Genomic DNA, 15,693 nt, shown 5'->3' with positions numbered 1-15,693 from the left:
CTCTGGAAAAAATTGAGAGTCCACTTCAAAATAATCATTTTCGCTGGTTTTACGATTCATAGGTCTGTGTTTGAGTATAATTAACAGTTTTGTTTTATTTGCAGAAAATGACAACTGGTCAAAATGTGTTTTCAGACCTTGAATAATGCAAAGAAAATATTAATTTCCTACACTATTTTTTTAAACTAAGGAAGAGTTCAGAAAAAGAAATTGGTGGACTAACCCCAATATTTAATCACAGCAGTGAAGAGTTTATAAATCAATTCTTGGTGGGATAATGTCAATGTTTAATCCCAGCAGTGGTTTTTATAATCTTCCTATAAAATCAGTGAGAATAGGGGTGGGGAGGGGTGGGGGGTCTCACAGGCGGCTTAGGTTTCCCATGTTGCTTCTATGTGGAGATGAAAGAGGTTGAAACTACAGACTATGTAGACTACAGACTATTCCAAGGAATCATACTTCTAATGGGCGAAAACTCGCCAAACTCTACAGAAACGTCCAACCCCATGCCAGATTTACTCAACTCCAAGGAGGGGGGGAGTCTCCCCCCCTCCTCATGATAAATCATAATCACATCAATACAAGTTTCATAATGCTTAATCTCTCTTTGTTGCATTAGATCATACATGTTTCATGTCTATATATAAATGTGAATTTGTACACGACAATCTGTTAAAATACCCGCAATGCTCCAAAAACCATAGCACTAAAAACAGTTAGCAAATGATTATTACATTTAGATCGAGATCAGTCCTCTCTCTCTCTCTGGTCTGTAGAGAAGAAGCAGAAGTTTAAGGGAGGTGATGAGTCACAAACTCTTTTTCTATTTTACTTCCACAATCATCAGCTGTGGAAACAGCTACAGATCAAACTCCTATGTCTCCAGTCGAAAGTCTGGACTCTTCACAAGATCATGAAGCTGCTGCAGGTCTGTAGAGTTCAGGTTGTTTCCTCTCAGGTCCAGGTGTCTCAGGTGGGAGGGGTTGGACTTCAGAGCTGAGACCAGAGAAGAACAGCTGATCTCTGACAAACTGCAGTTCCACAATCTGAATAAAGAATAAAGGAGTGAGTTGAGGACAAAGTTCCTTGTTGAATTGGCTTCAGAAAGAAAGAAAGAAAGAAAGAAAGAGTTCAGAAAATGAAAGTCAAACAGCTGAAGCAACAGGAAACAGGTTAAACAGTCACATACAGAGAGACAACAGCTCTTCGCAGTAAACTGTGACATCAAGGAGAGGTGATGATAGTGGTACACTGCCCGTTCTTCTCTTAACATTATATGAAAAGCACAGTGACATGATAAATCTTATAGACAGCCTAAATAAATACAGGTAGGTAGGTGTGTGCGTGTATACAGAGATGAAAGGTGAGGTATCTGATGTTAGCTACAGAGACAATTGGATCCTGGTCAGTTTAAAAATAATGAGAATAGATAGATACAGTGGGTATGGACAGTACCCCTTCAAGTTTTCACTATTTGTTAATTTTCAGCTTTATGTTAAAACTTTTTTCTCATTTTTTTTGCAAATTAATTAAAAAAGAAAAACTTAAATATCAGCTGAACAAGTATTCAGATGCTTTGCTCTGACATGCTGGGGTGGTGAGTGTAGATTGATGGGGGATTTTTTATTTTTTATTTTAACATAAAGCTGCAAAATAACAAACAGTGAAAAAAAAAACTGAAAATTGAAGTAGTGCACCAGATTTATGCCTTTTAGTATATTTCTGACACCTGAAAATCCTTAGTCAAGGACACCCCTAAGAAACAGTGACTGGACTAAAACCAGAGAAGAAGAAAACACACGTCACCATGACGACCGTCAGTGTGGATCAGTATAATATCAGCCTCATGTCTGCAGCTCAGTGTCAACACAACTCTTATATCACGTTCATCTGAGCACAGAAATAAAACAGAGTCTGACCTCAGAGTCTCCAGTCTACACTCTGGACTCTCCAGAAAACCACTCAGATCCTTCACTGCTGAATCCTGCAGGTTGGTGTTGTAGCTCAGGTCCAGGTGTCTCAGGTGGGAGGGGTTGGACTTCAGAGCTTGGACCAGAGAAGAACAGCTGATCTCTGACAACCTGCAGCTCCACAATCTGAATAAAGAATAAAAGAAGTGAGTTGAGGACAAAGTTCCTTGTTGACAGCGTTCAGTGTTTCATCATCTGTTCAGAGCTTAAGAAGCTTCAGAAAGAACAAGTTCAGAAAATGAAAGTCAAACAGCTGAAGCAACAGGAAGCAGGTTAAACAGTCACATAGAGAGAAAACAGCTCCTTAATATTCATGAGAAGCTGCTGCTGCTTCAACTCAGACGTAGTGACTCTGCCTCTCCGTCTTCTGAATAGCGGGGCCTTTAGAAAAAATAGAAAACCCCGCTATTACGATGAATGGAAGTCTATTTTCGAAAAAGCGGGGTTTCGAAAAGGCGGGGTGTAACCGTGCAGCCACATTTATCAGAGATTTACTGACGATGCTCAAGTTTTCAAAGACAACAAACAAGAGAAGCTGAACTCTGTTGCCATGAAACATGTAGAAACACATGTTGAATGAAGCAGCTGATGAAGCTCAGAGACAGAAAAGCCTGCTGACTCACAGATTTAACCTGCTCAAACTTCTTCAAAGTGCTGAAACCAGCAGACACACAGCAGCTTATTATGGGATGTTGGCTTTGAATATTTCAGTACAAACATCACAGAGCCTCAGGAAAGAGGTGGACCCACCAGCCTATTGATTATAGATCAGTTATTGTCTGACACATTACATGTGTTTCTGTAGATGGGGAGAAATGTGAAGAGAAACAGTGACTGGACTAAAACCAGAGAAGAAGAAAACACACGTCACCATGACGACCCTCAGTGTGGATCAGTATATCAGCCTCATGTCTGCAGCTCAGTGTCAACACAACTTTCACATCACATTCATCTGAACACAGAAATAAAACAGAGTCTGACCTCAGAGTCTCCAGTCTACAGTCTGGACTCTCCAGAAAACCACTCAGGTCCTTCACTCCTGAATCCTGCAGGTCGTTGGAGCTCAGGTCCAGGTGTCTCAGGTGGGAGGGGTTGGACTTCAGAGCTGAGCAAAGAGAAGACCAGCTGATCTCTGACAAACTGCAGCCCTCCAATCTGAAAAAAGAATAAAAGAAGTGAGATTAGGACAAAGTTCCTTGTTGACAGCGTTCAGTGTTTCATCATGTGTTTAGAGCTGAAGAAGCTTCAGAAAAAACAAGTTTAGAAAATAAAAGTCCAACAGCTGAAGCAACAGGAAGCAGGTTAAACAGTCACAGAGAGAAAACAGCTCATTAATATCCATGAGAAGCTGCTGCTGCTTCAGCACAGATGTAGTGACTCTGCCTCTTAATATATACTATGTATATCTATGTGTGAGTGTGCATCTACATACTGTATAGTTAGATCTTTTTTCTATTTTCATTATTTTATTTAGCCTATTTATTTTTTAAATTAATAATTAATTAGTCTTGTGAGGAGTGGTTTGGCGTACTTTATTTGCTGTAAAATGTTAAAGGGATGGTTCACCCAAAATTCAAATTTCACTCATTTTCTACTTACCCTCGTGTCGATTAAGGGTTGGGAGAAGTTTCAGAGTCATCCGTGCCTTCTTGGAGTTACAGGGGGGGGGTCTGCGCAGCACCGCATACTTGTATTGAAGCCCCTACATGAGAAATTGTTCAGAAAAAAATGTAATAAGTCTATATTTTAAGCTTGTTTGTAGCGGAAGCTCCCAGAGAGGGACATTACAGACGAGCAGCATGAAGTTATTTGGATGTTTTTTGGTGTGTCTTTTTGGGCGAAGAAAAGTGAGCCCTGTCATATGGACATGAAGTGCTGCACGGACCCCGCTGTAACTCCAAGAAGGCACGGAAATTTGAATTTTGGGTGAAATATTCCTTTAATTGTTCTGTAATCTGAAAAGGTGCTTAAAAAACAAAACAGCCACGTACAGAGAGAGAAAACAGCTCATTAACATTCATGAGAAGCTGCTGTTGCTTCAACACAGACATAGTGACTCCGCCTCTTAAACTCTACCAGCTCCACCTGTGAGGACAAAGTGGAGACAGACTCCAACAGGTCCAGTCAGTGAACTCACCTCAGAGTCTCCAGTCTACAGTTTGGACTCTCCAGTCCAGCACACAGAGCCTTCACTGCTGAATCCTGCAGGTCGTTTTCACTCAGGTCCAGTTCTGTCAAGTGGGAGGGGCTGGACTTCAGAGCTGAGGCCACAACTTCACAGTGACTCTCTGAGAGTTGACAATGGCCAAGTCTGTGAAGAGAGAAAATAAAATGTGTCAGAATAAAATCAGCTTTAGACTATAGTAAAACTTTTTTTTTTAACCACTGCACCACACACCGCCCCACAGGGCATCCCACAGGATGTGATGATGTGATGAACATCTGAGGTTCAGCTCAAATTCTCTGTCTCAGTTTGACATGAAACATGGCTGGCATGTTCAGACCGAAAAACCAAAAAATAGTTGTTTTTTCCTTGCAAAGTGATAGCGGACTTGTCATATTCTAGCCTGTGAAGACGACAGGAAGGAGGAGACTGACAACATGGAGAAACAGAATTTGCAGAAACGAAATGTTTGGTGGTGATCTGGGCATCTACAGAATTTCAAGAAAAGCTAGAAAGCAGCTGCTGTAATCAGTTTCTGGTTTTAATAAAACTAGAAAGTCAAAATAAAAAAACTACGCTGTAGAACATCCACCAGGCCCGTGTGGAGCGTGTGTGGCGCTGTAGCCCTACCACACATAAACATCAACAACAGAGAAGAAGCGGGAAAGTTTCCTCACTCAAACTCCAAATATATACAGTAAGTGGATCAAAATTTGACTGGGAGTCGTGTCTGTGCAAACATGATGATCGATGATGATTTAACGGGCGAGATTCAGCCGCACTGTCCAAGGGAACGACAGTAGTCAGCTGTTGTTACATGACTTCCATTGAGTGTTAAACCATGGATGTATAATAGATCCATGGTGTTTATGTGTAGAGGTGTGCCTCAGGTTACAGAGCAGTTGGGGGCATGGTATCATCGTTTCACAAAAGACCCGTTTTAGGTGTCACGAAAACGCTGGGGCAGGGTTTTCAAATTTTGATTCCAAAAAATACTGTTTCTGTCTGGCCGAAACGCTGAAATGATAAAATACTTATGTGGATTAATTAAATACATATTAGTGTAGACAGGCTCTAAGAACTATGTTTATCTGAGCTTCACTATACTACGGATCAATAATTGTAATGATCATGTCTGGACTCACCGAGCCTTTCTGCAGTTCCTCACAGCTGGGATCAGTCTCAGTCGTCCCTGATCTGATGTGTTGTACTCCTCCAGGTCAAACTCGTCCAGAACCTGCTCTGACATCTGCAGCATGTAGGCCAGAGCTGAGCATTGAATCTCAGAGAGTTTCTTCTCTGATCTGTTCTCTGACTTAATGAACTGTTGTATCTCCTCATGAACTGACTGGTCGTTCATCTCCATCAGACAGTGCAAGATGTTGATGCTTCTGTCAGGAGAGGTAGAATAACTGTTCATCTTCTTCAGGTTGTTGATGACTCTCTGGATGGTTTCTGGACTGTTGTCTGTCTGACCCAGCAGACCTCCTAACAGCTTCTGGTTGGACTCCAGAGAGAGGCCATGAAGGAAGCGAACAAACAAGTCCAGGTGACCGTTTCTACTGCTGAGGGATTTCTCCATAGCTGTCTTCAGGAGGGCATCCAGAATTGAATAGTAATCATGATACTGTCCTCCCAGGAAGTTCATCAAGATCTGTGTGTTCCTGTTGGTGAAACAGTGGAACATGTAGACTGCAGCCAGAAACTCCTGAACACTCAGATGAACAAAGCAGAAGACTGTTTTCTGGAAGATCACGCTCTCTCTTTTGAAGATCTCAGTACAGAGTCCTGAGTTCACCAAGGCCTCTGTGACGTCCAGACCACACTGCTCCAGGTCTTCTTGGTAGAACATGATGTTTCCTTTCTCCAGCTGTTCAAACGCCAGCCTCCCCAGCTTCAGAAGAACTTCCCTGTCGGCCTCCATCAGCTCCTGTGGACTCGTCTCATGTCCTTCACCGTACTTGTTCTTCTTCCTCTTTGTCTGGACCAGCAGGAAGTGTGAGAACAGGTCAGTCGTGGTCTTGGGCAGCTCTCCTCTCTGGTCTGTGGTCAACATGAACTCCAGAACTGTAGCACTGATCCAGCAGAAGACCGGGACTTGACACATGATGTGGAGGCTCCTGGACGTCTTGATGTGTGAGATGATTCTTCTGGACAGATCTTCATCACTGGATCTCCTCCTGAAGTACTCCTCTATCTGGGCGTCAGTGAAGCCTCGGACCTCTGTTACCCTGTCAACACATGAAGGAGGGATGTGATTGGCTGCTGCAGGTCTGGAGGTGATCCAGACCAGAGCCGAGGGAAGCAGTTTCCCCTGGATGAGGTTTGTCAGTAGCACGTTGACTGATGATGTCTGTGTGACATCAGACACAACCTCCCTGTTGCTGAAGTCCAGTGACAGTCGGCTTTCATCCAGGCCGTCAAAGATGAAGAGAAGTTTACAGACAGCCAGCTGCTCTGCTGTGACCTTCTCTAATGTTGGATGGAAAACATGGAGCAGCCTGAGAAGACTGAACTGCTGATCTCTGATCAGGTTCAGCTCCCTGAACGAAAGCAGAAGCAGTAGATCGACATCTTGGTTCTCCAAGCCCTCGGCCCAGTCCAGAGTGAACTTCTGCACCAAGAAGGTTTTTCCAACGCCAGCGACGCCGTTGGTCAAAACCAGTCTGATGGGTTTCTGTTGGACAGGTGAGACTGTAGAGACGTCCTCTCTCTGTTGGACAGTTAAGTCTTTAAAGATGTCGTTGCACTTGATTGGAGTGTCATGGAGGGTCTTCTTCTTGGATGTTGTCTCCAGCTGTCTCACCTCATGTTGGGTATTAACCTCTTCACTCTGTCCCTCTGTGATGTAGAGCTCAGTGTAGATGCTGTTGAAGAGGGTTTCACTTCCTGTATCACTTCCTGTTGCCTCAGTTCCTTCAGTCACTCGCTCACATCTGCTCCTCAGACTGATCTTATGTTGATGTAAAACCTCCTGCAGACCACAACCTGCTGAGAGAGAAGAGACAGAGTCAGACTGAAGATAGAGAGTCTGACAATCTGATCTGATTATTTTCATCAGCTACAGAAAAACTACAGACAACAAAGAAAAGGTTTGATTGTTGTGGTGTTGATGATCATCTTAAATGTCAGTGCTGTGTGATGGAACAATGACTCTGTAGAAAACAACAGGTCCTGGTTTCAGAAATGACCACATCAGCAGACAGATGTTCAGTCTCATTTTGTACACAGCTGCTCTGATTGGCTGTCTGCAGCTCACCTTTACTTCTGGGTCTTTGTCCACACTGGGGACAGGAGGGGGGTCCTGAAGAACCAGATTGGTCCCAGTCTGAGGTGAAGCACTGTCTGCAGAACCAGTGTCCACAGCTGGTGGAGACTGGATCCTTCAGGACGTCCTGACAGAGACCACAGCAGGACAGCTGCTCGTCCACAGAGACACCACTCCTCTTCCTCCTGTCAAGACATTTCTGTGTCACTAACATGTCACACTCACAGCTCCATATCTGTGCTCTGATTTGTTAACCACCTTAGGAGGGCAGGCTTCAGTAAGAAGAGGAGGAGAGAGAGGGAAAGTAGAAGAAGAAGAGTGGAGAGAGATGAGTTGAATGAAAATCTGGTCTTGAAGTGATCTGGTTTCTGTCTCTGTTTATCTGTTGACCTAAAATCTTGACTCTAAAACAAAACTCCTGTTAGAGTCTCTTTAGAGCTGTGTTGTTTTATCCTTTTTTTTTTACTCCAAATGTCTGAAATGATTCAGAAGCTGTTTCTGTGACTCTTTCAGACACTGATCATGTGTTTGATATTGAGTCCTATCTGCTTATTGTTGTGTTGCTGCTTTAACTAATCAACTCATCATCCATACGCTGCTGTGTCGCTCTAATTCATTTGTGTTGGATTTATAACCAGTGTGAGGAGACTGAAGCTGACGACAGAAGCTTCAGCAGCTCCACCTGAGCTCCCACTGTTGTGAACAAAGCTCCACATGAACCTTGTGTAGAAGCTCAGGCAGTCAGAGACGGCAGGAAACCTTGATCATGTATCTGCTGCTTTAATCTCTACTATAGCTTCAGTTTGAAGGCTCTGATGTATGGCTCATTAAAGTGTCTCCTCCAGCATGGAGACACTGTGTTTCTTCTCTGTCCTTCTGTCCACTGACAGCTCTACAGACAGGTGGAGCTCACACAGGTGTTGACATGAGATCAGCTGATTGTGGGCCTGTCTGAATACGTCTGTGGAAACTGGAGGTTTGATTGGGCTCTTGTTGATGCACCAACGTTCACACTGAGGCTGAGGACACAGTAACATGAGGACACTTAGTAAATCTGATGAAGTGTTTGTGTGTGCATGTTTCTGTTTCCTTAACGTGAGTCTAATGACTGGTTACAGTAGAAACAATCTCTTACTGTGACTCTGAGGGTCCAGGTTCACGACTGAAGTTTGCAGGAAGCTCTTTGGACCAGTCACTCTTCAAAGACAGACAGATGGATCCTGGAGACTCTGCTCTCAGTCTGTGGTTCTGACCTCTGCAAACACAAACATGTTCAAAAACTAAATTGAGGAATGCATATACTGTTCATTTTGTGGATGTTAATTTCATCTGTAAGTCGTCACTGTTTTGACAAACTATTACATTGTTGTTGTTACGTTTATCTTTAGCTCTCAGATCTGTTGCACTAAACGTTATCATCCTAGCTGAGTTGAACATAGCCTGTTCAATTCATTGTAAACAGCACTTTACTCAAACATGGGATAATATATTCATATATATATGTAAGTATTTCAAAATCTGTATTTATGTTCTACCATGTAAAAATAAACTCACTGGCTCCTATTGAAGACGTGAAACTGTTAAAACTCATGTTATTTCCTGTTCCAGTGACGTTGAGTGCAGCAGCTCAACACACTGAACTCACAGTTTGGACGTTCACAGGTTTGTGTCAGCTCTCTTACTTTGACTCTGGGGCTCCAGGTTCATGACTGAGGTCTGGTGGATGATCTTTGGTCCCGTTACTCTTCAAAGACATGGACAAGGACTCTGCTCCATCTCCCTCCATGTTACCCTGTTAAAATAACAATTCTGCTCCTCACTTCCTGTTTTTTCCTCTTTTTCTGTGTGTCTGTGTGGACTGAAGTTCACTCTGACTCTTCTTCCCGCCAAAGTGCACAGGGACAAACTAACTCACACACTCTCACACTCCAACAATGACAATAATAAAAGTTAACACTCACCTGACTCTGACTTCAGTTTCCCTCCGTCTGCTCCGAGTCTGACTGCCAAGTCACTGAAACACTTTCACTTCCATCTGGCTCTTCCTCTTTCAAAGTTTTAATAAACTGCAACTGTCTTCCTGTAGTATTACCCAATACCACACAGCCACAGAGGAAGAACTGAAACTGAGAGAACTCAAATGGCGTAAATGTTCAGTAACACAATGGCAATATGACATCTGATTAATTACATAATTCCTTTATTAAAACTTTATAGAGGATTGCATTGCCACTTTGCATATTGAATTGTAAATTGCCATGAAGTACATTTTCAAATTGCATGACTGATGAGGATCCAGGAAACTATACACTATAATAATGACAATAATATTAATGACAAAGTTGTGTTAACACTCACCTGACTCTGACCTCAGTCTCCCTCCAAATGTCAATTTAATGTGCAATTTTGTCATGCAATTTTAAAATGGAGTCTACCTGTCACTTTACAATTCAATATGCAATCCTCAATAAAGTTTTAATAATCTGTAACTGTCTTTCTGTATTACCCAATACCATGCGGCCACACAGGAAGGAAGAACTGACAGTTTGCATTCTCAAATTTAGTTTTGGTTCAGATAACCCCTGTGGCAAAACGCAATGCAATAAGTGGGCAAAATGTATTGCTATTTGAGTAATGGTTTCAGGAACAAAATGGCAATATGACATCTGATTAATTACATAATTCCTTTATTAAAACTTTATAGAGGATTGCATTGCCACTTTGCATATTCAATTGTAAATTGCCATGAAGTACATTTTCAAATTGCATGACTGATGAGGATCCAGGAAAGTATTATTATTATTATTATTTGGGACTGAAGTACTGAAAATTTTAAATAAGATTTCAAAGACAGAAAAAATAATTGTTTTTGTAGGAAGGAGCAAAGACATAAACGTGGAAAAATAATAAAATAAGAACAATAATAATCAGATCAATACAAGTTTCGTTATTCTTAATCTCTCTTTATTGCATTAGAACATACATTTCTCATATATATCTATATATATATATTTTATAAATGTGAATTTGTACACTACAATCTTTTATTGTAACATGTTAGAAAATACTCGTAACGCTCCAAAAACATAGCACTAAAAACAGTTACCAAACAATGATTATTACATTTCCTCGTTTTTGTTTTATGTTTTTGTTTTGGCCACCAAGAACAGAAAAAAAAACAAATCAAGATGGCGGAGATGAAACTGTCGACCAGGAGGAGAGGAGAGGACCACTGCGGTTTGGAGACGGGTGGTTGGGTCGTAGCAGACATTTTGTGATCAAACAGGGTCGGGGACGGGGGGACTCTGTCACAACAGGTAACACGGCAGCAGGGAGGAAATATGAGGGAGAAAGGAGGGAGTGTGGACAGCAATGAGCGTCAAGCAAAGCCTCATGGGAAAGCTGGGTTATTTAGTCCTGGCTTGGTTTTTTTTTTTGTTTGGCCGTCCCAGCTCCAGTAAATCTGATAAACTGGGACATGAAATTAAAGTTTGTTCTCAGTTTGTTTTGTGGTTTGGAAGTTGTAACTTTGAAGTGTAATTAATTTAGCAATTTTCTTTCTATCTAACAATACTTGATTTTGTGCTTATTGATCCGGCTCAATAGCAGCCAAGTTATTTAGGTTGTTAGTAACCAGTGGCCAGCTGTTACACCAGCTTTATGTAGCAATCTGCTGTTGCCAAAAGCAGCAGCAGTTAAGCTAATGCCAGTTTGCTAATACGTATAGTATAATCCATTTAGTTCGAGTAATGTTGAATACGGTCGACTTATCGGACCTGACGTATCACAATTCTGTTTATTTATGATGCAAATTTGTCAATATTTCAATTATACTTCAGAAGAAGAAAACAACCCCATTTGTGCCATAGCACAAAATGTAGCACTAAGTCAACAAAAAACATTTGCTAACTTAATATTTCTCTAGAAAAGATGAGATATTTTATAATTACTTGATATAATTATGTAAAATTTAAGTATATGTTCAAAACCAATTAGAAAAGCACAGACAAAGCCAAAAACGTTGGTAGCCTATGTGTTAATGGAGAACGCTCACTAATTTTCCAATTTAGTCACATACGACTAAAATCAACTATATTTTTTAAAGTTGACCTGTTGATTGGACGTCGCTCCAGATTATAACAGATTTGTACATTTCTTAAGTCTTAATTAGTGAAAGTGGTCTGACAGCAGCCAGTGGTTACTAAAAAACTGAGCAAAGGATTTTCTGCACAAACTCTCAAAGAGCTGGTGCAACAATCCAGATGTTTAACAGTGTAGTGTTAGCAGTAGCAGTTAGGATGGAGCACGTTAATGGAAGCAGGGCGAGCTGAGCTGAGGGGGTGGGAGAGATAACGGCAGGTTGTTGTTGTTGCTTTTTTCTTTCTTTTTTTTGTGTAGTAAGTTTAAGTCGTATCACAGAAGACACAGCAAGCAGGTGGAGGAAAGGTGGAGGCAGGTTACTGTGACCAGCAGAGAGAGAGAGGGAGAGGGGGAGGAGGGGGGAGCTAGGGTGAAGAGAGGGGGGCACAGTATTAACAATCTAACACACAAAAACACACACACACACACGCACACACAGAGTGAGGCTAAAAGGTTTTAAAAACTAGCGATACGGGCACAACGACTGGCACTGCAGGGAGGCAGGTGGAGGACAGGTGTATCTGGGTGTGGATGGGTGGAGGAGGAGGAGGAAGAAGAAGAAGAAGAGAAGAAAGAGGAGACGTGAGGCAACAAGGAAAGTTCCCCCTTTTTTCATCAGGTCCAGAACCAGAACAGTCTTCTGTTAGTTTCTATAGAGGGGGAGGGAGGGAAGCGTGCAACGCCGTGTAACATCACAGAATGATTGTCCTCTTGAACATCCCTCACCTCACCTCACCACCAACACTACACTCGTCTGTTTCTGTTTGTTTCAACCTTTCAACCCTCCTCCTCCTCCTCCCTCGTTAGTTTTTACTTCTCAGGGATTCCCTCTTTCATTTCACACACACACATACACATACACAAGACCCTGTGACCATAAAGGACATTTATATATACACACACTCGCTCACACACACGACACAACAGGTATAGACACGTTTTGACCCAATAATAAAAACACGACTGACTGGTTCGTTAGCAGGAAGCAGAGGATCGGACAGACACAGACATGGCCGTCTGTTGTTGATATGACAATCAAGTACAAAAATCTATATTAACCGTTACAATTTTAAGAATGAGCCTGCTATTTTTTTTCCTTTTTTTTTTCATCTGACCTTTGAGTGTCTATTCCTAGTCCATAAAGTTAAAATCCACAAAACAAACAAAATCAATTAGAGAAAATTATTTCTGAAGCAAAACTGCTGAAAACCAGTGTTTTATATCATTTCAAATTGAATATCTTTGGAAGGAAATTATTTTCTCTCAGTCTATAGAAACTAAAAGATTAACTGGTTAATTGAAAGACAAATAAAACTCATAAGAAAATAGATTGAAACAGTGTGAAATCTGGTTTTCTTCCTTGTTTCAGAGCAGACGTGTGCAGTCCTACATTTAAGACGTCTCATGTTTCCTTCCTGCCTTCCTTCTTTCCTCCTCCTCCTCCTCCTCTCCCTCAGTGAGCAGTATCATGATGTTATGATGTTAGGTTCCTAAGGCAGTATCACAGTACAGTCCATAGAGAAACAACAGCAGTACAGAATTACACTGGCCTGCCCAGAACCTTACATCCAGCTCAGGTGGGACACTGACGGCATCTGGATTTTTTCCGTTTGTTTTGTTTTTATTTATTTCGTTATTTATTTTTTAAAGCCTCCTGTTATTTGATTTCCAAAACTGTGTGTTGTTGCTTGTTTTCCTGCTGTTAAAAGATTCACCGAACATTCAAATCAGGAAGCAACGAGGAAGGGACGGGGTATGGGTGGGTGGGCGGGGGCAGGGAATAAAGATTTGGGGAAAATAACTTGTTAAAAAATGTTAAAATCTCATTAAAATCTCATTTCTTGTGGTGCCCTGGTAGCTCAGCGGGCTAAGGCACATGCCAAGTTCTCGCAAAAACATCATTGGTCTAAAAATCCGGCTCATTTACCACCGTCGCATGTTGTGGTCACTTCTTCACCTCCTTTACTGTCACACGCTCCATCCGTGAAAAACAGAATATGATGGTCGTTTAGAAAAGAGCTAACTCAACCGTAAGACTCTTATGTCCAACATCGTCATCATTTATTAGCATAACCGACTGTGCAGCAGCAAAAAACAATGGGGAAGACAACATGAGCTAGTTTAGTGGCTGGTTTATAGCTGATGTTAGTTACAGGATTAACTGGAGTGTCGTATTAAACAGGCATCTCTATTAACCGTCTGGAAAAAAATGAGACCACTTGAAAATTATAATTTTCTCTGGTTTTACTATTCATATGTATGTGTTTGAGTATAATTAACAGTTTTGTTTTATTATATTAACTACTGACATAAAAAAATATTGTCATTTAGAGCATTTATTTGCAGAAAATGTGTTTTCAGACCTCAAATAATGCAAAGAAAACAATTCATATTCATTTTCAACACTATTTTTTTAACCTAAGGAATAATTTGGGAATCAAAATTGGTGGAATAACCCCAATTTTTAATCACAGCAGTGTTTTTATAATCTTATATAAAATATTAACTCTTTTTAGACCTTGAATAATACAAAGAAAACATGTTCATACACATTCCTAAACAACACAAGCCAAATATTAACTTAGGAAGAGTTTATAAATGAATCTTCGTGGGTTTAATCCCAGCAGTGGTTTTTATAACGTTCCTATAAAATCAGACTCATCAGAGTGTCTCATTAAGCAGAATGAGTTGTGTTTGTGTTAAAAAAAAAGCTGGATTGGAATGAGTGCCGTACATGTAGAGATGCTTTTTAAGAAACATTTGTGAAAGTGGTCTCTTAATTTTTGCCGTATATTAAATTTAAAACTGCTTGGTGCTGACAGACACTCGGCATCATTTCTGTTCCTGTGACCACAGGAGTGTGAAGTGAAGTGAACACTCACTTTTTCCTACAACAAAACGTTGTTCAGAGCTGCTGCTGCTGCTACTGGACGTTGGTGGGAGTTGAGGGGGGGTAAGGGAGGGAGGGAGGGGGTCTCCTTCTTCTTTCTCGAGGCCTCCAGTAAAAATTCAGTGGCACAACTCTCAGATATAGGGTTCTGGGCCAGAGCTGGGCCGGGAACCGCCCGGCAGGACGTGGGTTGGTTCTGGCTCCGAGGTTAAAGCCGGTTTCTGATTGGTCTAACAGGGAGGGGGGGGGGGGGTGGGGGGTGAGAATAAGGGGGAGGGGGTCTCACAGGCGGCTTAGGTTTCCCATGTTGCTTCTATGTGGAGATGAAAGAGGTTGAAACTACAGACTATGACTAATAGACAGTTACCTATTTACTAACGAGTTACATCGACTGCAGCCGCCCTGGGGAGGGGGGGGGGGTGTTTGGGGGGTTAAGAGGGGTTAGGGGAGGGTTAAGGGGGGTGGGGGGGAGCCAGAACCAGCCCACATGTCTCTGGTTCTGGTGATATTGTAGTGCGTGTGGTCTATAGTACAGTAGCATCAACACAATGGTCCAATAGACAGATCAGATAGAAGATATCATACAGATGGTCCAATACAGTTATAGTACAACATCTATACATCAACTATACATTGTGCGTTTTTTTTTTCCTTTGTTATTATTATTATTATTATCATTATTATTATTATTGTTTAGGGGTCTCGGGGGGGTTAGACTTGGTCACCATTACATCACTGCTGTAAGACGGGGGAGGGGTCAAAATAGTGGCAGAGAGAGAGAGAGCCATAGATAAACAGAGTCGGATCATTACGGGTTTTTTTTTCTTTTCTTTTTTTTCAATGCAATCCTTGTTGTTACCTGGCAACTGGTGCAACGTGTGTGTGTGTGAGTTGAGTGGCAGTAACAGAGCAATTAAAAGGCGGTGGAGTTTGTATTTGGTAGAGTTTTTTGAGAACTTTAAATAATCTTTTCCACAAGTTGCGGAGGTTTTTTTTTTTCCAAATGCAACTTTCTGCACAAATAAAGCTGTAACACAACCGTGTGTGCAGGGTTGTTAAGTTCCCGTGATATATTAACATGTTTTCAAGTGTGAATTTCTTTTTTATTCTCACTCTCTTCACCTTTACTGTAATAAACACGGCTTCTTCTAGCCATCTGATCAGCCCTACAGCACTAATATCTCTCGGTTTCTTTTTTTTTTTTAATCCTTCCTATAGAGCACACTTCGCCTCGGTCCAAACCAGACACAACCCTCTGTCT

The 15,693-nt window shown here is 41.5% G+C and overlaps 1 protein-coding gene across 1 annotated transcript in view; it reads right to left on the bottom strand.

Moving 5' to 3' along the window:
• The window catches only part of LOC310998615 (uncharacterized protein), a 31,282-nt gene extending 21,884 nt beyond the window's left edge, over nt 1-9,398 (bottom strand). Inside the window, exons 1-9 of the mRNA XM_083988756.1 lie at nt 9,364-9,398; nt 9,085-9,194; nt 8,538-8,657; nt 7,364-7,587; nt 5,280-7,122; nt 4,108-4,281; nt 2,952-3,125; nt 1,920-2,096; nt 967-1,046 (exon numbers count right to left, since the gene is read on the bottom strand). Coding sequence (XP_083844882.1) covers nt 967-1,046; nt 1,920-2,096; nt 2,952-3,125; nt 4,108-4,281; nt 5,280-7,122; nt 7,364-7,587; nt 8,538-8,657; nt 9,085-9,188 — 2,896 coding nt within the window. The 5' untranslated portion in view covers nt 9,189-9,194; nt 9,364-9,398. The remainder of the gene's footprint in view (nt 1-966; nt 1,047-1,919; nt 2,097-2,951; nt 3,126-4,107; nt 4,282-5,279; nt 7,123-7,363; nt 7,588-8,537; nt 8,658-9,084; nt 9,195-9,363) is intronic.
• Nucleotides 9,399-15,693: the final 6,295 nt, after the last annotated feature.

Source organism: Trachurus trachurus (assembly GCF_905171665.1).
Source record: "Trachurus trachurus genome assembly, chromosome: 15".
Taxonomy (NCBI): domain Eukaryota; kingdom Metazoa; phylum Chordata; class Actinopteri; order Carangiformes; family Carangidae; genus Trachurus; species Trachurus trachurus.
Note: the sequence above shows the minus strand (reverse complement) of the source record. Positions and strands in the feature narration are given on the sequence as shown.